Source organism: Aristolochia californica, unplaced genomic scaffold (genome assembly GCF_029961685.1).
Source record: "Aristolochia californica isolate CCGP_79_NKW_82.1479 unplaced genomic scaffold, dmAriCali1.0.hap1 SCAF_6, whole genome shotgun sequence".
Taxonomy (NCBI): Eukaryota; Viridiplantae; Streptophyta; class Magnoliopsida; order Piperales; family Aristolochiaceae; genus Aristolochia; species Aristolochia californica.
The window spans coordinates 2,029,679-2,055,603 of record NW_027182257.1 but is presented as its reverse complement, the minus strand read 5'-3'; the positions used below and the strand labels follow the sequence as shown (position 1 = coordinate 2,055,603).

The following is a 25,925-nucleotide window of genomic DNA, read 5'->3' as shown; positions in this document are numbered from 1 at the left end:
AAAATACATGACTAAAGCAAATAAGCAAAGGACTGAGCACCTAGTACAAAAGGTGCATTAAAGCTCTAATGCTCTGGTAAGATAAGTTATTGCACAGTTGATCTAATACAAAAAGTTATTTGGTACAAAATAGTTATCTTAGTTGTTCGATCATAATTGAACAATCGAGATAGCCATTAACCATGATCGGACGACAGAGATAACCGTTGATCACGATCGGACGGTTGAAATAGTCATTTCGCATATTTCACACGAAATCGTTTTTGTATTGAATCAACCCTCTATGCTATTGGAATTATCTATGTTTGTTTTTTCATATGAGAAAAAATCAAAGGTGTCCATTTCTATGAGTCACATATGAGTTCTATATTATATTGAAGTGCTACTTATATGAATTCTCTAAGCACATCTCTTGTTGCCACCCAATACCTATGACCAACTTCCCTCCATTTGGATTTGTTAATGAATATCTTGTTTAACTCAGAAAAGGCTACGGTGCCTCGAGATAGTCGTGGATACCGAAGCCTTTCGCGGTTCCCACAAAACAAGCAGCGAATTCCGATGACGAACAAACAAACTGATAAAATCCCCTTCGACGAGAAATTTCTCATTTTCGCGTCCTATTCTCCGCCTGGTGGCAGAGCTGAGACATTACGAGGCGTGAGGCCTCTCGATATTTGATCTTCTAGACTTGCAGAAAACAATCTCTTATCCGAGTTTCTTTTGCCCTTTTTCAGAAACTTTGGCAAGCTTTATTATTTTCTTCATTGGGAAGGCACCTTCTATTAATGGGGAAAAGTATTCGCGACGATAAACCACTTTCTTGTATCGACCCTTGAAGCTGCCATTTGTGCAAGCTCTTCTCTTGAATTTCATTTCATGGCCACTGGTGTCGTTGTTGATCGCTGCAAGTTCTTTTCTCTTGTGCCTGTTTGTGCTTGCCAATGTCGCCCGTGTTCGAAGACCGTTGTTCTCTCCAGACGGTCGTCGAAGCTTAAATTGAGATTGCTGGACAATGGATCCAGTGGCTTTCTTTTGTCTTCTCGGCGAAATTGGAGAGTTGCATTGGGAAGACCCGTCCAAGTGTTGAGAGCAGTCGCGAGTTCTGAACATGATAGCACCCCTGAAGAAAAGGGTGATAATGTAATCTCCAGTTAATGTCCTGGACTGGCTCGTTTGAGAATGTTGACATTGCTTGACATGCATCAGTTTTTCCGTTAATTGGTTTTCCATGGCATTAGGTTATTCTGATTTTTGAGTTGGTTGGTCCAAATTTAAGAAACCGAGTTTTACTGTGAGTGTTTATCTCAGAAATCTTACTAGAGATAGCTGGCTACTTCATGTTGGCGACGGTTTCCAAATGTATAACCCAATTTTTTAAAAAATTTTTAAAGAAAAAAATCAAGTTCAAGTCCCGGACTTCAAGCATGCTCCTTTCTGTCAATTTGGGCGTGTGGATGTACTTATTTCATCATGTTTGCTGTTCAGTAGTCTGGTTCACTTTCATTTTTTCCCTCTAGAGTACCGTTGCTTGTCGCTGCCATAATAATGTGATTCTAGTGAAACTATAGAACTAAGATTACAAGTTTGGCTTACAACGATTAATGACACCACTGTTATGTTTTTGTTCCTTAAAACAAATATTGTATTCATGATGTTTAAGGCTTACAGCGACTAATGGCATCACTGCTATGTTTTTGTTCCTCAAATATATTAATCATAATGTTTTAATAATAGAATAAGTCATCATAATCTTTATTCTCACTTCTCATTGTTAAATCCCCCCACCCAAAAAAAAAAAAAAAAAAAATCAACTTGGTAACTACCATGGAAATTGTCCTCTTCTTTGCATGTGAGCCACAACCACGTGTTCTATGTGTAAATTATGGCATGTGCAGCCTGCTAAGACTGAGGATCATGGTTATTGCTGCACATAGGTCTTGTTTGCATTTCCCTGTCCTGGCATTTACCTTTTTACCTTTTCTTTTTTATAGTGAACTATCATTTACTTCTTATTTTATAACTTTAGATGTAGAACTGAATGGAAGTATCATTTGTAGCATCAGTTTGGAAGTAATATGCACATCTAATTTTTTAATCAATTATATTTCTTCATTTACCTGCATGATTTATGATGAGAAGAAATCTGGATGATAATCTTTCTGTTCTCTTATTGGCATTTCCTTTTATTCATTTTGTTTATTGGGGATTAGATTGAGAATTGAATGGAAGCGTCTGAGACAGTTATAATGTAGGAATTGGAAAAAGAACATTTACTGGCCAATATGGGAGAGGCCCCTTTGGAGCACAAACACCAACAGGAAAGTCAATTGAAGAAACGTGTAGTTTCTGGAATAGGGATTGGCCTTTGTGCAGGTGGTATTGTTTTAGCTGGAGGTTGGGTTTTTACTCTGGCATTAGCATCTGCAGTATTCATCGGCTCAAGGGAGTATTTTGAACTGGTCAGAAGTCGTGGTATTGCAAAGGGAATGACACCTCCTCCTAGATATGTTTCACGGTTCTGCTCTGTCATTTGTGCCCTCATGCCTATAATGGACATGTGAGTTTTCTTATTGGCTCAAACTCCTTTCTTCCAGTTTTAAAATCATGGTGTATCTGCTTCTTCTACTGTAGTGACTGATACGATACTCAAAATGTCTGCAAGCTGTTAATTGGGATGGATTTTATACATTTTCCATACTTTGCTTGGTTAGAGTGGTTGCTTGACCTAACTTCCCAATCAACTCCCAACAAAACATTCTTCTATTGTCAGTACAAGTATCATATAGTTCGGTTGTTGTATCATATATTGTAGCTCAGGATGGTCAATCTATTTGTTTCTTTTTTCAGCATGCCAATAAAGTCTTTGTTGATTGATTGCAAATCTAATGGCACTTGTCAACCTTTGTGATCCATCACAGGGTTACAGTGCCATGCCTCCCACTGCAAATCCCCTATAATTTTTAATTTTTTTATTGCTGTATTTACTACCAAAGATAGAAGTACTGCATCTGTTTGCTTTAGGATTGTATCATGGTCTCACTCAAACTCTTCAATTGTTTTTTTGTAAATGACAGCCGGGTCTTATGAATGAACAGGTATTTTGGCCGTGTTGAAGTATTTATGATATTATCGATTTTTATAGCTGCTGTTGCATTGGTACTACAGAGAGGAAATCCTCGGTTTGCGCAGCTAAGCAGTGCATTGTTTGGTTTGTTCTATATTGGTTATCTTCCCTGTTTCTGGGTTAAGCTTCGATGTAGCCTGGCAGCTCCTTCTTTAAATACTAGTAAGTCCCCCAGCTTGTCCTTTTCAGTCTCTTCTCTGTATGAGTTAGTCTTTTGGTTGTATTTTCCAAATGGAATGTGATGGGACGGTTTGTCTCTGTTCTCTCTTGCCTCTTTTAGGGTACCTCTCATCTTTACATTTTCATGCAGTTCTTTTGGAAATATTTAGTTGCTTGGCATTAATGTTATTCTAAAATGTAAAAGGACAACCCCAGATTTCTTTTAGATGGCAGAGAGTGCTCTATAACAATCTCGTGAAAGGAGACTCCCTGCTTAGTTAGTTGATCTGAAATACAGTTTGCTGATCTAAGAACTTGATTCCACTTTACATTCCACGAAGATGACATTGCTGGGGTTTCATTAAAGATATAACCCAATCTCTATCAAAGGTCAGCTTGCTTGTACATCTATTAAATGATGGTGGTTGAATCACCTTCTTTAATGACTGGGCAGGAAAAACTTTTGAGTGAATTGTTTTACCCATAAATGGATGGCCCTCAACTCAGCTTCAACAAAGTTACACAGACCTGCTGGCTCTTTATTTGTGTTATGTGTTGGAAATATGAACTTGCTAATGCTACTTCTTTCAGAGAATCAGTCTCCACTTTGTACTCTTATCTTGAGTATGATATCAGTGATCTCTGATGCTTTTAGTTGTTATCATAATGTTCAACTATAGTTCTCTTCTTGACTACTCTGTTTGGCAAGTGTAGCTGCTGAATGGCCTATTATTCTTGGCGGTCAATCTCTTTGGACTGTTGGCCTCGTTGCAACCTTGATTGCTTTTAGCAGCATAATAGCAGCAGATACATTTGCTTATCTTGGTGGGAAGGTATTAATGTTTCATCTTTTAGGAGGAATATCACTGTTTTGCATGATTGCCATTACAGTTGTGGTGTAGGCACTGATCATATTGTGGGGATTAGTGAGATTGAATTTTCAAAGTCAGATGAATTTTTAAGTTCAAGGATTTTTATGGATTTTAAAATTTGTTAATTGATAAATATGACCACATCCAAAGATTTCAAAAGTTAAGTGTCAGTGAGATAACATGTTTTTTTTTAAATAGTAAAAAATTCTCAAGGACATGGATTTAAGTCTACTGCTAGTAGGCCCAAGGTTCTATATCATTACATGCCCCTTAAGCCTTTTACAATGTTAAAACTGTAGCTTTTGAGAGTTACTAACAGATTAGATGAGTGTGTTTAGGCATATACCTCCAAATATTGATCTAACAATTTATGAAGCCAAGTATAGACCTAGTATCAAACAAAGGAAGATTGTTAGATGCTAGGGGTAATGGAGTAATTTTGATGTCATTAGATTGTTCAAAAAATAATTTTGATGCCATGATAATTTAACTTATGGATTTGATAGAACAACGGTAGTGTTTTCAAATTTTTTAAAATAAAAGTACATATTTATTGAAGTTATGGATTAAATAACGTAAGGTATAAATATATAATTATTAAATATTAAGTTCATGATTATCTTGTTCGATTAAAATAACCTTTTTTTAACCATATTTAATATGTTATTAAAATAATTGTATAACTTCATGTTATGTTTAGAGTGATGAGAGCCAGACTGGACTAGTCCAGACTCGGCCTCCTGTTTGGGTCTATACCAAGGGAGGGGCAAACCAGTTGACCTTGCTGTTTTTTGCAATTTGAGCGACAAACCGCCAAAAGATTTGTCCTCCCTTCTCTTCAATTGCGCAGATGAGAATCCCATTTGCATGAAACCAAGGGGGAGAGGGCGAGGAAGGGGCTGCTGCCCTCTCTAATATGTGCAGCGTTCAAAAATATTTTGGAGACAGGCCTCCACTGGACCCCATCACCTTACTAGCTCAGTTTTTATAGTTGGTTTGTCATATAAATAACAAAAAAAATTGTTTTATTTTTATTTCATTAATTGTTGTATATTCATTAAATTATTAAATAAATTAAATAAATTAAAATAATTATTTAAAACTAAATCAGTACTATATTTTTAAATAGTTATTATCAATGTCATCAAACTAGGGTTAGATTGGCCTAGTTGAACCAGCTTCTATTAGACTCAGTCCCCTGTCCATGTGAATTGTGAAGAACCAAGGGAGACCAAAAAATTTGGCTTGTTGGACTGGCATATTGCACAAACCTCTAAGACTTGACCGGTCTCCCTTTCCCCCTTCTTCGAGTGTGTGCAGATAAAGAATGGAAGGATCCCTTTCCCTTTCTCTGAATGCAAAACAAAAATGGAGAAGAGGGAAGTGGGGTGTGTGCAAAACCCATTCCCCCCTGTCCTCTCTATTTTGATATATAATGAATCCCTTCTCTTTTTTGTTGATGGATGGGAGGAGCACTGCCCTCTTTGCTAATGCATGGAACTGAGGGATCTTCTTCATCATTTTGCATGCAGATAAGGAGAGCGAGGAGCCCTTACTCCACTTGTAAACAGAAAGGAAGAGGGCAAGACAGAGCTCTACCTCTTCTTTGGCCTGTGTTCCAAAAACAGAGTAGTCAGGGAAGAGTAGAGTTTGCCTTGCCCTCCCCCTTTCTGGAGGTAGGGAAAGGGCCCTCCGCCACCTACAAACAAAAAGAGGGCATTTGGGTCAGGTGGAAGCCTCCTTTCCTCGTAGTCTTTGTATTACGGATAGAGTTGTTGGGAGGAGGGGGAGTGTCTACCCTACAGGTAAGGTAGGGCAGCAGGGGGGGGCGTCCCTGTTGACAAATGGAAGGGGAGCAAATGCAAGAGTGGGGCTCTGCCCTGCCCTCATGTGGATTTGTGGAGTCTCCTCTCTATAATTTTTTTTCCCTTAAAACACGGGTGATGTTTAATAATGTCACCACTGATTCAAGCTATGGTAAGACTTGGTTTAATCGAGTTCAACTCACAGGGTCGGAATAATAACTTTTGTTAAAAGACAATTATGTGTGTAGGGGTGGCATGACTAGTAATTAAGGAGAACTTCAATTGAGATTGTATAAAATTGTAATTATGCAAGCTGGTGTAAGTTCTCTTAATTCTTTTTCCTTTTGAAGTATGTAAGCCTAAGGGCATTGTAATCATTGTAAACACTTTCCCACAACTATAAATTCAATCTCAAGGTATAGGGTAGAGCATTCAAGTTTCTTCCTCTCGGCTCAAATTCGTCCTTACACCTCTCTTTTCCTCTTCTTTCTCTCCCTATTTTTTCTCTCTTCTCTTCCAAGAGCTAGAGTTCTTCTCTTCTCTCCTTCCCTTAAGATCTCTTGTGTTTATGTGTTTGCACTATAAATCAACTACTTATGATTGTTTTTAACATAATTGGAGGATTTTAAAATAAATGAATATTTTAAATTAAAATCGTATTAAATATTTAATTTTTAAAATTCTAATTGTTTGATATATTTTTTTACTAATTGTCTCCCTCTCAAGAAGAGGATGAACCACACTTTTTCTTTTTCTGTTGGGCCTAAAGGTGGGAATTTGAAGTTTGACCTATTGGGGTCTACTTTGTCTTGCTTTTTGGTTGGTTTTGTGGACAGTGTGTTTCTTGAGGATTTTTGAAGTTATGGTGATGTCTCCCTTCACTAAACCTTGACTTCTGCAAATCTGACTGAAGCTTGGATATTTCCAAAATCTGGACTTTTCACTAACCCCCTTATTGAGTTTTTTCTTGGGAGACAGACACGTTCTCCTATACTTTTTGGTATACCTATGCCAAAAGATGGTAATAAGTATAATCTTTGGTGTGAGAGTTAGTTTTATAATTCTTAAGACCCACAAGTAACTTAAAAAGAAAAATAACTGCGGCTGGTTATGGCCGGCTTGAGCGAAATGGTTGATCATAGAATTTGCCCCTCGGAATATCCGGATATGGCCCCTATGGTCAGATTAATTTAAATTTATCTCGGACTGATGTTTAATTTCTTTTTAAGTTTCTATATTTTGGGTGTCTCCTGCACTCTCCTTTTCTTTTGCTCAATAGAATTTCAGTACTTTTCCCAAAAATAAAAAATAAAAAAATCTAAAACATTAGAGGAGATGGTAATATCATCTTCCAGAAATTCATTTTCTTTTCGAGGATAAAGAATCTGATATGCAAGTCCAGTATTTATTTGGATGCAAGGAATTGAGGGAGCTGAAAATTTATTTACCACTTGGATAAGATTGTCATGGTACTGCTGCTTGAATTTTGCTTGCAAAGCTTGCAGGTAAATTGTAGTCACCAATTCATGTCCGAATATGTTAATACTCTTGATTCTTTTTTCCCCCATTCAAATGATAGCTCATGTAATAGAGAGGTGCCAATTGCAGAACTTACAAGACATAAGGGCATGGGGTTTATGTCCTAGAATCTCAATTTCCCAATTTTCCTGAGTTAATTTAGAGCCAAAAACCATGAAAACCAAAGGTCTTGTCCATGATAAACTCACGCTTCTGACAACCATATGCTTGTTGCATATGTTCTTTATCTTCAAATTGGTGGGGGTTTATTTTTTCCACTCAACCAGCAGTTTTGTTTGGTCAGGAACATAATGCATTAGTATGTGTGTGTCAGATAAACACCTAATGACACCATAAGTGAATGCATTATAAACCCATGCACTCCTGTTGCCACCCTTGAGGCAACCTCCTACAGTTATCTCCATCAATATTTGTCTTGGTAGTTGTTGCACACTTTTAGGTTGTTGGAGAAATACCTTTTTTTTTAAACGGTGATACCTGAGAAAAGATAAAATGCTTCGTGATATGGTCTATCACAATCTTAGAACCAAGATCCATAGTTACCTACATTGATCCACTAAAAATGTTTGTGTTAAGCAGCATCGTATAAAGTAGGGCAATTATGTCGTTTTATGAACTTTAGCATTTTAAGGGTCATTTGGTCTTTTAGGCTAAAGTGGGAGTTGGGAGAATGCTGGAATTGTGAAGGGCAAATGAATCTTTTATCGTGAATTTGCAATGATTTCATGGTTTGATTGATCCCTTATGTGTTTGTGTTATTCACCACCTTACTAAAGTAGGGGGGTTTATGTCTTTATGTACTCAGCAAGTTGGGGTGATGATGTCTTTTAGGTGTAAGAGGGAATTGGGGAGGAATTCTGGGGTTGGGTAGGGCAGAGGGGTCTTTTGATTGTAATTAGGGTGCTGGCATTTCGAGTATCCTGACTACGGTTAAACATTCCTTTGCTCTTCACAATTCTCCCGAAAAGTCCCTCTTATGCACAAAAGACATAATTACTTCTATCTCTTAAGTACATAAAAAAAAGACATAATCGTGCTATTTTACTAAGGTGGTACCATGAATAACATTCTTTTCCATCAAGAACTGCAGCTCTTGACGAAGGCCTTTCTGAGATATATTATGTGCTTTCTTTGCAGAAATTTGGACGAACTCCACTAACAGTTGTCAGCCCCAAGAAGACACTGGAGGGAGCTTTTGCTGGCTTAAGTGGTTGTGTGGCATCTACATTGATCTTATCAAAGATCTTTTGCTGGCCCACATCTTTAATGAGGTATTATAATGATCTTCTGATTTTAGTATAGCTAAAACTACCTAATAACTCGGTTGAATGGCTTCCAGTGCAACGGCTTTCGGGGTTTTAATGTTTGTCGGCTCTTTGTTTGGTGACCTGATTGAATCCATGATCAAACGTGATGCTGGTGTTAAGGACTCTGGCTCCCTCATACCCGGACATGGTATTCTTTTCTTGTCCTTAATATTTTGAATAGATGGTTCTGAACTCTTTTTATTTAAAAGATTTACTCGTTGATTCATGTTTAAACATTGCCAGTTTTTCTTTAGCTTAAAGAATTTAAATATGTTTGAAACCTGTTACAGCTGTTGCAGCTAATCTCTTTATGATCCTGGCTAATCTAAAAAAGTTAAAATGTGATATCACTCATTCACATTGACTTCTCCCAATTTGAGGTCTTCATGAGAGGATCTCCTTTGTGTCACTGGGATGCAGAGTGTCATTGACTTAGTGATATCTTATGGAAGTTGGCAAATCAAGATTTGTTAAAGAGACTCAAGTTTCCAACTGGCAGTTTTCCATGAGCAAGAATGTAAATCCAGTAACTTGAATGTTGGATGGAACAACAATTTTTTTATCCGTGCAAATTTAATCTATAGTGTTTGAAAGAAGCACAACAAAACATTTGAAAGGATGAGGGTGAGTTTTTTTTTTAAACATGATGAGTTCTGGTCTGCAAATAGCTTTAGATAGCCACTCGATCTATTTCCTCCTTCAATACAGCTAACTACCTACTAATAGTCCAGTGGATGAAACCAACGGGAAGTCTTCCTCCCACATTTTTAGGTTATGTTTGCTGTTTGAGATGCATCTGCCCCAGCTAATTTAGCTCATTTTTTCTCCAAAATCCTAGCTAAAATAGTCCTTTAGTTAATCTAAGGTGCAATCAATAAATAGTAGCACTGATGTGGATTTTACTACTCACTGACATTGTTTAATTGTGATTATGCTTCAAACTCCATTAATACTATTAGTTCTACTATTGATCTGTACGACTCAATGTGTCTGTCAAATTTACTTACTTCTGAAAAACTGGACCATTTTATCTGGTTCATTACACACCACAAATGTATTTGACTTCCTTTCTACATGCAGGTGGATTGCTTGATAGAGTAGATAGCTACATGTTTACAGGTGCTTTGGCATTCTATTTTGTCAAAGAAGCACTACCCTTCTACGGAATTTGAGATTTAGAAGTTAAAGACCACTGCAGAATTCATAGTTGAAAAAGTTTTACCTGTTCCTTTTGCCCATTCTGGATATAGAAGCCTTGAAAGAGATGCCCTGAACAGCTGTCCAATGGATGTTTGGGTGCAGCATATCTTCACAACTGGAAAATGGGATTATTTTTGTATCTCCTAAATTGTTAATTTTTTGTTTTGTTTTTACCTTAGAGAGAGTTTCCATTAGCAATGGAATGAACAATGTGCATTACAACAGTAATTACCCTTGTTTTGCTAACTAGAATAAGGTGAAATTATCAAGTATACTTTCAGTTAAAAGCAGCATATGATCAGGTATTCTTTAAAGTAAAAAGGAAGATTAGGATTGAAGATTACTGGTTAAGTGAGTCTCTGCACTGTGTTAACTGAGGCTTCTAGAGATTGCCACATCTGAGGCCTTTAAAACATTAAAAAAGTCCCCCCCTGGCCTGGCATGATGCTGTGTAATCTCTTATTTGACTCAAAACCCAAACAACTTTGAGTCCTGGCCAATTCTGTTTGGTCCCCCCATCAATTTGTAACACATACGATATTCACAATATATACTGCAGAGCAATTCCTTTTTCAAATACACTTTATCACCATTAAGCCCTGATATTTTTCTCTGATAATAGTATTCTTATACAACTTGTCAATGATTGTTTAAGAAAATTATATTCTACTCTTCTACACCAGAACTCCATCATCCTCTTCATTTTTCTACCAAGCTCTGACATCCCCATCTCATACCAATTTTTCATGGCTCCATTCGGAATTTGAACCCTTTATTCACCCATCTATGAATTGATTAAAAAAGAGAAAAGTTTCATTAGAGGAGTTTATTACTAGCCATACAGTTCACATGTGTAAACTCTACATATTTTTAAAAAATGAATCTGTTTCATAATGGTCTAAAAATAACGTAATTACCCCCAAATCCCAATGTTGACAAGACCATCAAAGCCTCATGCAGAAACAGGGAAAAGGAAGAAAAAGAGAAAAACAGAGTGCAGAGGTTAAGATATTCTCTGAGAGCAGCTGCCACCTGAAACTGTGATTGTGTGTAATTTCAGTAGAACATTAGGCCGCTTTATCGGCCAATTGATCCTTGATAGTTCTGGACAGTATGTTCTAGTGGGAGAAGCATAATTTTTGTAAGCTTTACATAAGCTTTGCCGAGTGTGGAAAGATTGCAGAGATTCTATTTCTAGTGTGATAATGCCTGAAAAAAATCAAATCTAGAGAAAGTGGAAAGTGGGGATATGTTTTGATGCTCCCCCTTCCGATGAGTACCTGCCATTGGTTGAAGCAGCTAATATTTTTTATGTCAAAGATTTATACAGTAGACAGGAGCATATTAACTAATTTCTACCATCCAAAATAGTGCACATGCTAACTGATCCAGAAGTCCAAACAGATAGGCCATCATAAAATTTTTTAATGTAATCTTTGCTGGTAGAGTACAATGGAGGATGAGAATTCATGTATTCAACCCCGACAAAGTTGGGGGAAGGGTCTGTTGATGACGATGAATGCCGTTCATGCTGAAGTCTCAGATCACCAATACAAATTGAAGAGTTAAAGAGGAACCTTATCAGCAGAGGAGCTAAATGACTGAAAGAGATGGTCTATACACCAAGAATCGGTGTATAGTAGTTAAGGGGACGAAGTAATGAGAATTGAAAATTTGAAAAATGAAAAACTACTAGAATTCTTTACGTTCAGGAAACGAGTGAGAGATTCTTAAAGGGGTCATGAGTGTTCATGTCAACGTAATCGGTTTGGAACCCTATCACCCTTTCTCTCTCCACCCACAATCCAAAGTCGTCCGGAAAAAAAACCAATCACTTGTTCAAAGCAACTCCAACACCATGAGTTGAGTCCTTGACAAGCCTCACATATATACCAAATCCAGCCGCCCATAGAAAAGGGCCGGACCAGCATAAAACAAAAGAAAAAAAGTGTAGGCAATAATTTCTCAACCAGAAGAGGATGCAAAGCCCCTCTAACAACTCCACGTGGGTTTTGTCTTCATGGGTTCTTCCCTACACATTATTATAGTTTCTGGGTACATGGAACCATGGAAACTTGAGATGGTTGGGGAAGATATAGATTACAAGGCATTGACCCAACAAAGGGAACATGAGAAGAAACAAAACCGTCCAAGTTAATTCAGAGAAAGAACAAATTTCAAATTTCTTTTTGTTCATAAAATAAAAACCCTGACAGAGACATAAGACAAATGAATGTTGGGTTGACCATTAAGAAATAAATTGTGAGAGACGATAAACAGAAAGAGATTGAGCGAGAGAAGGTACCCAAACAGTCATGCAAGAAGCAGTGGAGCCCAGGATTCCACTCAGGAGCAGTAGTCTAAAGTTGAAAAGGAGACTCTACATGGCAATGACCCAGTCGGCGGTCACCCTGGGATGGAAAACGAGATGGGGGGGGATGTGAGAGAGGACCACTAAAGAGAGAAAGAGCCTTGTGGGAGAAGAGAGAACGGCGTGTGGGTCCTGCCCAAATGGCCTTTTCTTTGACACCCATGAGTGCTTACTTTGGGGTTTTGGTATAAAAGAAAATGTGTGGGAAGGAAGAATCGCGTTCTTTCTACGCCCACCAAAAAATGTATATGAATCACTCTCTTTCTCTATCTATCCATATCTAGAGATGTAGATGCATAGTTTAATTAAGCATATACACGTCTGATATGATAGGGTGTGTGGTGAAGCATCTGCAAAAGAGGCAGTAAAAAGTCGTGTGATGACAACCTTAACTTTCTTGCACACGCACACATCTCCTCTGCCCCCCACCACCCTTTTTCACTTTAGCCAACGTCCAGATCCCCACCATATGGCTTTAGTTTTTGGCTTGGATCTTGTTTCTGTTTCTTCTAACCCACTTGATATCTCTCTCAGGCATTTTATCATACATCTCATCTACATACCTCTTATGGACGGCCGATCAGCTCCGCAGCAGCTCCATCTCCCCCAATCTGCGTAACCTGAATATTTTTACAGAAAACAAGATTATTAACAAACCACTTGCAGTGATGCAATCAATCCAAGTTCATTGATCCACAAGTAATAAACCTGACATAGCAGCTTCTGGCTCACAGCAGACTTCGGATAGTGGTAGGTTATGAGCCACGTTAAGGTGGGGTTGAAAAAGCCGGCCCGTGTCTCATGAAAGCATCGATGTTGTCGAATCGAATCCCCATTCCTTAATGAAAAGTTGTTTATCATTATGCTTTCGATGCTGGCTGATTTTGAGGAATTGAAAAGCGTGTTTGGGACTTTTATGTTCTCTGCTGCTGCTGCTGCTGCTTCTTTCTCTCTTCCTTCCCCCACTCTGAAATCTTTGTGTAAAGTGAAGATACAATTTAGAATACAATGCAGGTCCTTGTACAACCTACCGGCCATGTGTCCCAAGAGAGAATCTGGACCAATCAATCAGTTGGCCCAAGAACAAGTGGGACCCACTATGAAGGTGGGTCCGGGTTGTCTGTGACAGTGCCAATTCTGAAACAAAGGATTAGATTGCGTCATCCTCAGCTGCGCTGACTCCTTGGAATCTTCTTTTCTCCATTGAGGTGACTAAAGAGGAGAGAGAAAACATGGAGGTAAAACTTTGTAGAGAAGATCAATTGGGCTGTGTGGTAAGGGGAACCATCTTTTCTCTTCGTTTTCCCTTCATTACTTACTTTCTCTTTTTTCTGCTTTTCTTATGGGTTGGCTGGTTGCTTCGGCTGGGGCTGACAGCCAAAAGAAAAAAGAGGGAAAGATAGGGAAAAATATGGCAGAAGGCAGCCATTGCTTTGTCGGCTGGAAGGGACCACTGAAAATCGTAGAGCCGCCACTTCAAATTGGTGATAACAATTGAAACGGTGGACTTGCCACTGAAGAGGCTTGAGGGACAAGTGTGGGATTGCAGAGCACCTTTTGCTCTCATGGGTTTGAAGGAATGTCTGTACTTAAGCTTCTCTCTTAGTTTGAGAGCGACCCTTCATCCTCCATGTTTGCGGCATGTTTGATGAGGAAGTTCCTTTTGTTTCTCACATTATTCTTTGCCTTTCTCCAATCATCCCCCATTAATGTTGTTTTTGTATTCGAAAAAAAAAGAAGAAGCAAGAACAAGTAACTACAAAAACAAAAAACCAGGGTGTTTGAGCCTTTGAAGTCTCTTAATCAAAACAACAAGCAGCTGCTGCTCGTAATCTTCTTCTCTCTCAAGCACTCAAAAGAGAGCAACTTATGTCAAGTTAAAAAGAACTTTGAAGCACTTCTCAGAGCAGCATTCATGCATTGGCCCCTTTTAAGCTAGAGGACCACATCTAAATGAAACAGTGCACAGACTGATCCATTGACGAACGTTGCAGAAGCTGAAATCCAAGGCTGTCGCTCCATTCACGTAAATCAAGACAAAGTAACCAAATCCCCTACACCCTTTCTGCGACCCACGATTCGAAGTGGGTTGACTGGAGATCCATTCGTCTACTCGTCCGACGAGATTAACGGAACACGAAATAGTAAAATGATGCACAGCATCTTTCCATAATTTTCGGGGCATTTCTCTGCCTTCTCATTGACAACCAAAGCAGTTCTGAATCTCTTCAATCTCAGCTTCAATTGTCTCATCGCAGACCACCTGCCACCAGGCTCAGCACCACCAGTAGACCACCTCCCTCTCTTCGGGCCAATGTCTACAACATTAAAGCACCCGACCACCATCCCATCTTCTCCGTTTTGTCGTCTCTTTAGCTGCATGACTTGTATCATCCAAGCACTGAAGATGACAGATCACGACAAAGATTACGTCAAGGATACGAAGGTAGTGGGATACGATACGAGGTTGGCCAAATGTCTCCTCCAGGAGTCCTGTTTTCGCCATCTTTTAGTGCATGCAGTCATGCACATATTGGAAGAAGAGTTGCCACCTCTGGTTTTTTTGCCATTTCATGGTAACTTAACTTTCTACAGAAACTAGGAGAATAATTACTCTATAAAATGGGATGGCTTTTCATTCGTGCTTTTAGGTCACGTTGACCGTAGGCTCGATGGATGATGAGATAAATCTATCTCTTCTACCGCATGATGTAGGAGGAAGCGAGACAGAAGGATGGAAGAAAGATAATGTATTCGTGGTCATCAGTAATTCGGGAGACGTATCTTGAGAAGCGCGTGAGACGTGATAAATTAATCTCGTCGCACAAGTAGATAATCGAACCTCCCTGCGTCATCCCCCATTTCTTCTTTCTCCCGTCGTAAAAATAGAACTGCCCGATGCATGTGCAGAGCGAGAGCTTTCTCTTACCGCGAGCTTTCTCAGTTCTCACTGTTTCAGAACTCTTACTAACACCTTTTACCAGTACAAACCAAACTCCCAGTTTGAAATTTTGAACACTCAGACTAAAATCAAATAAGGGAAAAACAAAGGTACCAGAAATCAGGTCCAGGACCGAATCACATCCTCTTCTGCAAACCTCACTCAACAGCAACTTCACAAGCTGCTAAGCTGGACCAGAAAACGAAATCACAGGCTACCATCTGATTCAAGACAACCGTAAAGCGCCATGGAAAATCACACCCAACTCTGTGGAGGGAAATAATCGAAAGAAAATAGGAACCCAAAAGGGTCCATTATTCTTAGTACACATTAACAAGCCAGTAAGAGAATTACGCATACAGTCGCTAGGCGAAAATGAAAGGTCAGGCGGCCGAGCTGCCACACTGTGTTAGTATGTTTTCACTTTCGCCTCCACCACCACGAAGGGTGGGACCCGCCGATCTAAATTTCGATAATCGCCGGGATCGATCTGACGGCGTACGGGCACTGTCTACGGATCATATTTTGGACGTTAGTTTATTCTGGTGACTTCCTGTGGTGGGCCCGGATAGTGGGGCCATTTTCTCTTACGGTGAGTTCTCTGTTTTTGGCATTTATTGTCCGTACGCTGAGTTTTCCGAAAATTTCGTTTTTGGCTCTGGCGAGTTAATGAAGCGAGGGTTCTGTTGTAATTTCGTTGACAGCATGTGTGGAGAAGAGACACGTACGAGTGTACGACCCAGCTAGGGCACCGTGCCCTAGAAATCCGAGACCGGGGCTTGCTAGCCGCTGTCCCGGGGGCCAAAAGATGAAAAAGTTTGGAAAGTGGGTCCAGAGAGCTCTTACCTGGCCCACAATGTGACGTCACACTTTTAAATTCTCATCAACCCTCTTATCTTCAATCGGACGGCGGAAAAAAAGAAAAGAAAAAAAAAAAAAAGAAACCAGCCTTATCCGACCCGTTCCTCTGAATGGCATTGGATTCTCTGGTCAAGCACAGGTCACATCTTGTCAAAAAAAAAAAAAAATTGACGGCTGAGATCGACTAATCACCATGCACTGGCCCTGAGAACGAAAGTGAGAAAATCCTGGAGTCGGAGGCAATTAAAAGCCTCCACGACTCGAAAGTCACTAAGCTCAACTTGACGATGTGACCGGAAAGCAACGACAGACGTGACGAGCAACGACCACCACCGTCGACCTTCTTCCATCCATCGACGCCATCGTTTTAAAAATCATCATAACTATTTATTTACATTAATGGTGGCCGTATAATACCAAAGCGGGTTCGGAAAATCAACCCATTAATGAAGTTTTTTAACTGAAATTAACAATTTCTTGGAACAGTTTTTGTCTGGTTCGCTCCTGATGGCCAGCAACTTCTGTTTTCTCCACTAAACAAACGCTATTTTTGTTTGTAAACAGGGACTTCCATTCCACCTGTAACATGGGCGCTCGCATTTCTTTTCATCTGTTTCCTATTGGTTCAAAGCTAAGGGGCAGATCAATAGAAAAAAGGCGGCTTTAGAGAAAATGATGTCAAGATCCAACAAGGAAACAAATAATAATCCGGAGAGAGAATGAGAAATGCGTCTTCAACATGTGACCATGTGATGTGTGTATATCCAGGCGCTTTCTTTTTGTTTTCAAAATGGGGAGAAGAGAGGGGGGACCCCTCTGCTCTCTTGGACACGCCAATGGGTTTTAAAAGATTCAGATACTTGAACGCGTCTCAAAGGAGAAAGATTCAGATACTTTGGACGAGTTCAGGGAAGAGGGAAAAGAAAAGTGGAGAAGATGAATCACTACTTTACATCATTACCCACTTTGCCAGCCATTTCTCAACCCAAAATTTTGATGACAGCAGAGACTTTAGTACAGAAAATTGGATTCAATTCCGGGTACTAAACACAGCTTAAAAGATCTGGGTCTGAAAGCTTACAGGAAACGCGTCTTGGGATCTCTCGACATGGTTAAACTAAACTCATATGGAGGATTTTTTTTTTGTTTTTTTGGAAAGATACCATCTGCCAAAAAACGAAAGGATAATCAGACAATCTATCCGTGCCAGTGTATAGTTGGGATCATTGTCTGCAAAAAAATAAGACTACACTCCCAGAAGACGAGCAAACCATGGACAAAGGTGGCACGCTAGGAACAAGGAGCTTAATCAGAGGATTATTGTTGTCTTCTACTTAAATTACATGCATCAAAGGTTTGAGGTTACAGGTGGGTACCAGCTTCCCAATGAAACAGTAACAGCAAAGACAACATTACCATGTTCAGAAAATCCAGGACAGGCAATGGCAGAAAGATGCCTGGGTGCATTTAAAAAGTTTTTTAAAACACCTCTCTGCACTACTTGCATCCATGGCGTTCATTTTCTTTACCTAATAAATCTTGTTCATGACAGATAAGATATGATCATCAGTTTCCACTGAAAGACAGGAGAATTGAATTATGCAGTGTCCAGTATATCCAGTTTCAAATGCAAGAGCGAGACTAACACCACAAGACTGTAACATGAATTTGGTTCTGATGTAACTGTTTGAAGAAATGAAGGGCAAAGAAACATGAAACTTCCCTACCATTTATCATCAATTTCAGCAGAAAATCAGCCATACCACCTTTCTTTCTTTCTTTCTTTCTTTCTTTCTTTCTTTCTTGTTTTTTTTCCTTTGAAAGAAGTAAACAGAGACTGTTCTCATTAAGCCAGAAAAAGTTAGTTGGACGCAATATCACTCTGGCTGATGATAAATGGTAGTTACCTTCGACCACACAAAGAATGAAAATTGTAAAGGCAGAAGTTCATTTGAACTTGTTTATCATCATTCAAAATCCATAAGATAACACAGCTCTGAAATACAATTATTGGCAAATGATGCAACAGAAAAGAACAAGAAAGAACAAGAACAAATAAACCAAGCAAAAAAGAGGTAGTAAATCACATATATGTTAAGCAAACTATGCAGCTAAACTGAAACAACACAGGAGCAAATTTTTGGGGCTATAAATGTTTCTTCAATTTCTTCTCGTTGTCAAGTGTACAACCCCATCACCAGCTAACCCAGAAGAAGTAATTGCCATGATTTTGGCATAAACACTAGAACACCTTAATACTAGTAATATCCAAAGGTTCAAAATAAGGAAGAGAGAACTGTACTGAACCTTCCAGTTTCTCAGAGTTTTTTTCTACTCATAAGCAATCAGGTAACAGGAGCAGAGAGCCACCCACAGACATGAAATGGGAAAAAGGATCAAAAGGAGTGCCACCACTGGAGAACATCCACATCCACAGTTTGAATTATTATGTTAAAAACCTACAAAGTGCAATTAAGTTAATGGTGCACCTTCAAGATTGATATTTCTCAAAGAGAAGTACATAGCAACATGCCTGTGGTAAAATGCTGCTGCTGCTCCTCAGCACCTCCATGCGGACACTGATACAAGCTCCCCCCTCTGCCAAAAGAGGCAGAGTGAGGCCTGGTGCTTCTCTACTTGAAATCCCCTCACCCTCTTTACCACACACTCAGCTTGTGTTTCTGTGAAATTGCTGAAGGGTACGGGAGAAAACCCAGCAGAAGCGAACAGGTTCCTCCAAGGCAAATTTTTCTCTCCGGCACGGTGCCTGGCAGCGACAGCGGTTTCAATTCTGGGTTTCAGCAGATATCGCTCAATCTTCTGCACAGCTTCTGAATTCACATTAACTGCATCTAGTGAATCCAATAAGATTGAATAGGACTTGAGAGCGCTGAGGAAGTGAAGGGAGAAAGGGACGTCACTTCGGTCGGACCCACGGTCTACAGACACCACGATCTTTGGATTGAGCTGTTTCACCAAACGTAAGAGGGAGGGAACGGAAGGGCTGGTGGGGCCCACTGGAAAGTTCACGGCGACGGCCTCGTTGTCGGAAAGGTTGAGCAGGGCGGAGGAGGGGTCGAAGGAGTCGAGGTTGATGACATTGAATTCGAAAGAAATGTTGAGGTCGGCGGCGAAGTGGGTGAGGTTCTCCCGGGTAAGGCCAAGCTCGAGCGGGTCGTGGGAGGAAGGAGAAGCGAAGGCAGTGATTTTGAGGGAAGGCACCCCGTTGCGCTTGAGAGCAATTTCCTGCATAAAGGAAGCCCATTGTCCGCCAAGGCCGATATCAAAATCCACGACATGGATTTGGCTGTAGCCCTCGAGGGCTTCGAGGAGAGCCTGGTTGGAGGTGAAATTGGCGAATTGGAGGAAAGGAGAAATCTCGGAGAAGACCTTGTATGCACTAATCTTGAACACCACGTCCAAGGGGGAGGGGGTCGGGGTGGTCGTGGGGTCGAGGAGCAGTCGCAGGGCCTCCTTGAAGTAGAAAGCCGCCCTGAACAGGGGCTTTCCGACGGGGGAGGAAAGCTGGTGATTGAGCCGCGCCAATATCCCTTGCGCGTGTACCGAATTCCCTGTCTCGACCAGCTCGGCTGCCTTGAGGAGCTGGTCCACTATTGCCTGCTGCTGCTGCTGCTGAGCCACAGCGGCCTCGTCTCCCACCTTGGGTTTCGAGGGCCTCTGCTGGAGGTGATGAGGAACTAGCAGATGAGGAAAGCTCTGCTGCTGCTGCTGCTGCTGTTGTTGCGTCTGTTGCGGCGGCTGATGCCTCCGGAGGAAAATATCTTGACCAGAATCTGCAAACGGGGTTTTGGGGATCTGGATGTTGGGTTCCAGGATGCCAGTGTGGTGGCGTTTCGGCTGCGGCGGGAAGATGAGATGCTGCTCCTGCTGCCCGTACTGCAACGGCAGCAAGAAGGACGGATTTTGAGGAGGGTGGACCTGTTGCTGGTTGATGAGGTGGTGGGGATTGAAAAGCTGAGGTTTTTCTTCCACCGGTTCCAGCTGCTGCTGCTGATGATGATGATGTTGTTGCTGATAGAACAATCCCGGCGGAAGAGACAGTGGAACAGGGAGGTTGATCGGCAGATTATTAGCCGGAGACGAAAACATGGGGCTCGTGTGATTGTTACTATTATTGTTTCCTCCCACAAAAGGAACCTTGTAATTGGGTAAAGCACAAGCAGCAGACGTGGGAGCAGAAACCAGTTTACCACCGTTCCCAATCAGAGGTACAAAATCCGCCGCCGAACTTGCAGGATGAAAACTGGCATTCACATTAAGAGTAGGATTAATGGCGGCACCGGTTTCGTATCCGAAGCCAGGATCGATAAGCCCGAACGCAGGAGCCGGTTGCCCACCGGACTCGAACTCGGCCAGACCTCCGCCGGTCTGCAGAAGATTCTTCAGGCCGGTAGAGGGGTCTTCAATATCACCTATAAACCACCTGAAAAAATTGGGGTCGTGCCCAGGGGAGGACGTCGATGCGGCCAACATATTCTCCCAATCATCCATCCCAAGCGTGCTGCATTTTTCACCACCGATCTCCAAGGACGAAGGAATCGGCTGGAGATCGGACGCCCATTCTTCCTTGCGGCTGCCGGAATCGGTGGTGTTGCCGGCACCGGACACATCCTCTTGATGCTGAGACGGCGGCCATTTGTGCGGGGGGTTGTCGGAAACCGCCGCCACGCCGGCAGTATCGGTGGAGCCGCCCAAAGAGGAGGACAGCGTTGAGGTGGACGTTGGCGGGCTCGGACTCCTTCGCGTATCCAGAACAGAGGTGGGCTCGAGTCCTTCCTTTTTCCACTTAGCCGTCGACACCGCAGCTGAAATCTCTGTCACGTCCAAAACCCCCTTCCCCGGCAAACTAAAGGGCACCGCCCTCATCTAAAACATCAAAGCCAGGACAATCCAAACCAGAAACTCACGAACCCACCCTCGCAAGATCTTAATCGTGAGAGAAAGAAACAGAGAAAAAAAAAAAACACTCCAATCCAGTAAAACTTTACTCTTTCCCCCCAATCTAACGAAAAAAACAGAAACTTTAGCTCCTCTTCTTTTGGATTTCAGACAATACCGGTAGTACTCCCGTCACCCGCATGCCCGTCAAAGAACCCACTACAGCAGTAGCTCCTTCTTTTCCATCCCCCCCTCTATCTCCCCTTCCGCTTCAGCTCCATTACCATCTCCTTCCCCCTCTCTTTGTTTCTTTCCTTGTGTTACCTTGTGTCTCTTTTCTTCCCTCTGGCGTCGTAGTAGTAGTACCCTGTACCCTTCTCTCTATTCTGCCATGGATGCGTGCAACATAAAAAAGGTAATAAAGTGCCTCTCCCCTCTCTCTCCGCCTCTTTCTCTCTCCTCCCGCTCGCCTTCCTCTTTATTTCTCTCTCTACAATCCACCATGTTTTTTCAAATTAGACGTATTTATCTCTGCTGGGTTCCTGTCACCCCTACAGAGCTCCTTTTTTTTTTTTAATCTCACTGGACTCAGAACCCGAAACCCGCGGTGCACATAATTAACGCCGTAAAAGAGAAAAGGTGCTTCGCGCAAAATATCGTCGTCATCTTCTTTTATGACAAAAACACCCTTATTTCCTTTCCTTTTCAAACCCAGATCATGGGGGTATTACCGTCACCCGTGCCGGCTTTTGAAATGGAAAGAGTCTGAGATGAGATCTCGAGAGAAAAAGTAATCTGAAGCCACTCTCTGCGCAGTGTCGAGACCCACTTTCAATCTCTCTCGATACGATAAATTGGTTCTGTTGGTTCGGTTTTAAACTTTTACTTGTCTAAAGACTGCTCGAGGTCGGGTCCAGAGTTCGAGCCTTCTGGATCAGTCGCGGCGGGGGTTCGGTTCTCCAATTGACCGGAAAAGCGGCTCACAAAGCTGTGGCCAATGTACGGCCGGACCACCTTCGCGGTAGCGGTCTTTTTCGTCTTCTACCACCGGATTTCATCCTGCTCTGGACCAGCGTCTGGACGGGTGAGCGGAGTCGCACGGAGGTATGTAGCTCGTGGGACCATTGTATGTGTAACTGCCACCGTGGGTCCTACGACACTTGGAAGTTTGTATCGACTTAATTGTTAATAAGCCCTGGTGTGTCTTTTATATGACTAAACCATCCACTCAAGTAGACTATATCGGACAAATTAAGGATTAGTTTTATTTTGACATATATAGATAATCAAAAGATGACGTATTATGAGCTCATCTTAAAAAAAAATCAAATTAAATTAAAATAATAATTTTATCTCTAATTTATATTATTTAAATTTATTTAAATTTAATTAAATTCCTATCAAGGGATTTTCTTTCTCAAAAACATCAATCTAACTTATCGGTGTGTCGCATGTAACTATCTAATATGTTCCTTAGGTGTTATACACATAAAGATTAAAACGTTATTTCTATCCAATCTTGAAGAGGAAGGGGGGGAGGGGCCTCCCCCCAATCCCCAAAGGAGACAAGATGGAGGGAGGTCTCCATCACTTACCCCTCACTCATAAGTTCGATTAGGGTGCGGTGCAAATCCAAGTATAGTATCACAACAAATCAACACTTAGGCTAAATTATGACCTATAGCTTTTGGCCAAAATATTCTCATGCAAGGTTTGAATATGTACCACAATTATTAAGGGTGGGTGTATTAAGTGTTATTTATTAACCATATAATTAATTTATAAATAATTTATTTTTATTTTTTTAAGATAGTCTACCCAAATGGAACTAACCCATGTTTGCTTGTCACTTTTGGCTCACCCAAGGAGCCCCCTAAGGCTCACTTTAGGACACCGACTTTGTTTTCAAAATTTCCCGATAAATTGACCATCTCGTCTCACAAATTTCTCCGCGAGTTTCTCAAGGAAAAAGAGAAGGATTAAGCTAATCCATAAATTAAACGAGAGCCAGCTCTGTCTCTTAATAGAAAACCGCAACAGTTGGCAGTTATTACGTTATTTAATTAAGCTTCGGGGCTAAAGCGAAGGCAGGCAAGGGACACGTCGACATGCACTGAATTTGATCAGAAGAGAAAAAAACAAAATAAATAAATAAAAATGAACGCTGTTAAATGACGAAATGCCCCTTGCTCGAGCAAAGTGGAAGGAAAAGCCGAAACGGGCCCACCGGTCAATGATTATCTGTTAATCTCGTTTGTTAGGCTTAATCAGATGTGGGCCCAGATTTTTTCTTTCTTCTAGAACACTAGCTTGGGTAGTGTAACGAAATATTTGATGGGTGCACCGTGGTCACAAAACTAGACACATCACAGGTGGACCCCACAGTTACATTGAAAGGCCGGACAATGTGCAGGGTGCAGACTCATTTTCAATCATGAAGGTGGTGGTGCGTTGGTGAATATTTCTTCAATAAAGGGGTAGTTTCAATTTGACACAAATTGGGATTTAATTAAGAAAATGATTAGGGAGAAATGAAGAGGGGACATACTTAGCTCAGATGTGAATTGTTTAGGAAAACCATGATTTGGACTTGTAGGGCGGGCGGCTTAGTTTATCCTTGGCCCCATGTGAAGGCTAGCAACAACCCCCCCACCCCCCACCTTTCTCTCTCTTTTTTCTCTCTCTAAGTTCCTAATCCATGAAATGGAAAGTGACCCCCTCCTTGTCTCCTAATTTTTATTATTTTTTTCTTTCTATTAATTTGTTTTAATGCCTAAAAGAGAAGGATAGTGACATTAACATGTTCTTTTCCCTACTTTCAAGTTTCAAGGCTACCACCCCTACAATCCACCTTAATAAAATAAAAAAAAATGGGTCTTTTTTCTTCCTTGTCTTAGGGCAAAATCAAGACAAAGGGTGGGTACCCTTTTTAAGGGCACGTGAGAAAGCCCCATGTAAGTTTCCATAGAATTTAGGACAAAAAATGGAAAATCCACATGGAACATGGTGAAATGGGTCTCACTTTTGTTCAAAGTGTAGGGAGGGGTGACTTAGAGAAAAAGGGTAATGGAAGAAAAGAGGAGAAGGCTGCATAAGGTTGGCCATGAGTAGATTGTTGTGGCACATGTGACACATGAGCAGGTGGTAGGCGTGTGGACCCTAAAGTGGACTTTATGTGAAATTATTTTTGTTATTATAATGAATTGGGTCATGCGTATTCAAGTGTTACCATTTTTAATCCATTGATTAGGATGGCTGTGCTATTTTAAGCATTGATTTTAATAGAGATGGGAAGGATGGTAGGGACAAAGTTTTTCTCACTTGATTTGGTTCCATTTTTCATCTGTCTTATCGCAAATGATAAATTTTAATTAAAATACTAACAAAAATTCCCTTAATTTTTATCAAATTTTAATGATAAATTTAAGATAATATTAGTGTTTTTAATATAATAATACGATAGCATTCTAGTAGATAAAGTAACTTTTCGATGATTGGACTTGATTCAAACACCTTCTTCCCTCAATAATTAGGTAACTTGTTGTTATGGATAACAAAGAATTTGATTTCCTTGGACAAAGTTTCGATCAATAGTGGACTTATGCTTAAACTTGTATGAAACTTTTTTTTTTTTTTTTTCAATTGCGACGAAAGAAATGATTGGAACATAGAAAGGGTGGGGGCATGCCGCTAGAAAACTCACATTTGACAAAAATGTTTCATAATTATCATGAGATAGACTTATTTGGGTAGTGGGGAAGAGTCGGTTGACACGGAAAACTCCGATAAAATTGATATTTTTAGGATTAATGGTTCAATCAAGATATAATATTTCTCATTACAATAAATAGTATTTGAGCTAGCAAAAGTACAAATTAGTAGGTTTGGGTTAGTAGTTGAGAATTTGAATTTGTCGATCTAGTTGAAATGTTTTAGTATTACCTCCACTATTATTTAACAACATTAGGGTCCATAGCTCAGTGGTAGAGCATTTGACTGCAGATCAAGAGGTCACCGGTTCGAACCCGGTTGGGCCCTTGCCTCTATTCAGTTTTTTTTTTTTTTTTAATCCATTTAAAAGTATTATAATTTGAGCAATATATATCGGATAATGAAAGTTTGGCGAAATATATTTTGATTTTTTTTGCTGGGAAGAGAGATAAAGTATTCTAATGAAATAACAGATTGCAAGAGAAGTGCTCCAAAAGTTGCTTCTCCATAATGGCTGTGAATCAGTAAATCTTAAACTTTTCAATCTCCATCAATTGATGATTGGCACATTGGGCTTCCTTTAGGAGAGATTTTGAAGTGTTTTGAGGAGCTTTTGAGTCATAAAGCGCATTTAGAAGGAATAAAAAAACAGTAAAATCTACGTGGCACTGAGGTCTATGCAGCAGCAGAGAAGGAAAGGAATCCCTTTGCTTTTTTGTAGGGGAGGAGGAAGGGGTCTATATCCCCAACCTCCCATTTCACTTCCCTCATCTCTCACATCACATTTTCCCTTGTTAACTCAAAAGCAGTGCATGGACTATGTGTCTCCTAAGACAACTGACATTACCTTTGTATTCATCTCAGAAAGTTGAAAATCTGAGTAAGGTCTCTATCCAAGAGAAAGCCATGAAAATGTGTTTACACAAAACTTGAACTCAAAGTGCAGACACTGTGACAGAAAGTGGAAAAAGAGAAATGGGGTTTCATTCAAACATCTCCACCTACCCCTCTGAATCATAAATGGGTCTGTCTCAACCTCTGGAAATAGTTAAATTCCAGTGGCCAACCACGAAACAAATGCATTGGAGTTCCCATTCCTTGTACTGCTCTGTCTCATTGCTCAAAAGGGCCAA

The 25,925-nt window shown here is 40.6% G+C and overlaps 2 protein-coding genes, 1 long non-coding RNA gene and 1 other non-coding gene across 4 annotated transcripts; 2 read left to right on the top strand and 2 right to left on the bottom strand.

The window, feature by feature from the left end:
- Positions 1-577: 577 nt before the first annotated feature.
- Positions 578-10,303, top strand: LOC137934565 (phosphatidate cytidylyltransferase 4, chloroplastic-like). The gene is made up of 7 exons (XM_068778990.1): positions 578-1,143; positions 2,256-2,560; positions 3,099-3,289; positions 4,001-4,119; positions 8,640-8,773; positions 8,842-8,957; positions 9,890-10,303. Exons 1-7 carry the CDS (start codon positions 880-882, stop codon positions 9,979-9,981), a joined length of 1,221 nt encoding a protein of 406 aa, XP_068635091.1. The 5' UTR covers positions 578-879; the 3' UTR covers positions 9,982-10,303.
- A 430-nt stretch (positions 10,304-10,733) lies between these two features.
- Positions 10,734-13,329, bottom strand: LOC137967128 (uncharacterized). Its single transcript, XR_011116494.1, has 3 exons — positions 13,089-13,329; positions 12,944-13,000; positions 10,734-10,793 (listed from the first exon to the last, which is right to left on the bottom strand). It is a non-coding gene; the product is annotated as an uncharacterized lncRNA (long non-coding RNA).
- Positions 13,330-18,107: 4,778 nt separating this feature from the next.
- Positions 18,108-21,585, bottom strand: LOC137934378 (scarecrow-like protein 6). Its single transcript, XM_068778665.1, has 2 exons — positions 18,716-21,585; positions 18,108-18,641 (listed from the first exon to the last, which is right to left on the bottom strand). The coding sequence occupies exon 1, from the start codon at positions 21,067-21,069 to the stop codon at positions 18,742-18,744; it is 2,328 nt and encodes a 775-aa protein (XP_068634766.1). The 5' UTR covers positions 21,070-21,585; the 3' UTR covers positions 18,108-18,641; positions 18,716-18,741.
- A 3,462-nt stretch (positions 21,586-25,047) lies between these two features.
- TRNAC-GCA (transfer RNA cysteine (anticodon GCA)) lies at positions 25,048-25,119 on the top strand. Its single transcript has one exon. It is a non-coding gene; the product is annotated as a tRNA-Cys (tRNA).
- Positions 25,120-25,925: the final 806 nt, after the last annotated feature.

Coding starts and splice junctions, on each gene's coding strand:
- LOC137934565 (XM_068778990.1), top strand. CDS start 880: ATGGCCACTGGTGTCGTTGTTGATCGCTGCAAGTTCTTTTCTCTTGTG. Junction 2,561..3,098: donor CTCATGCCTATAATGGACAT/GTGAGTTTTCTT, acceptor ATGAATGAACAG/GTATTTTGGCCGTGTTGAAG. Junction 8,774..8,841: donor TGGCCCACATCTTTAATGAG/GTATTATAATGA, acceptor AATGGCTTCCAG/TGCAACGGCTTTCGGGGTTT.
- LOC137934378 (XM_068778665.1), bottom strand. CDS start 21,069: ATGAGGGCGGTGCCCTTTAGTTTGCCGGGGAAGGGGGTTTTGGACGTG.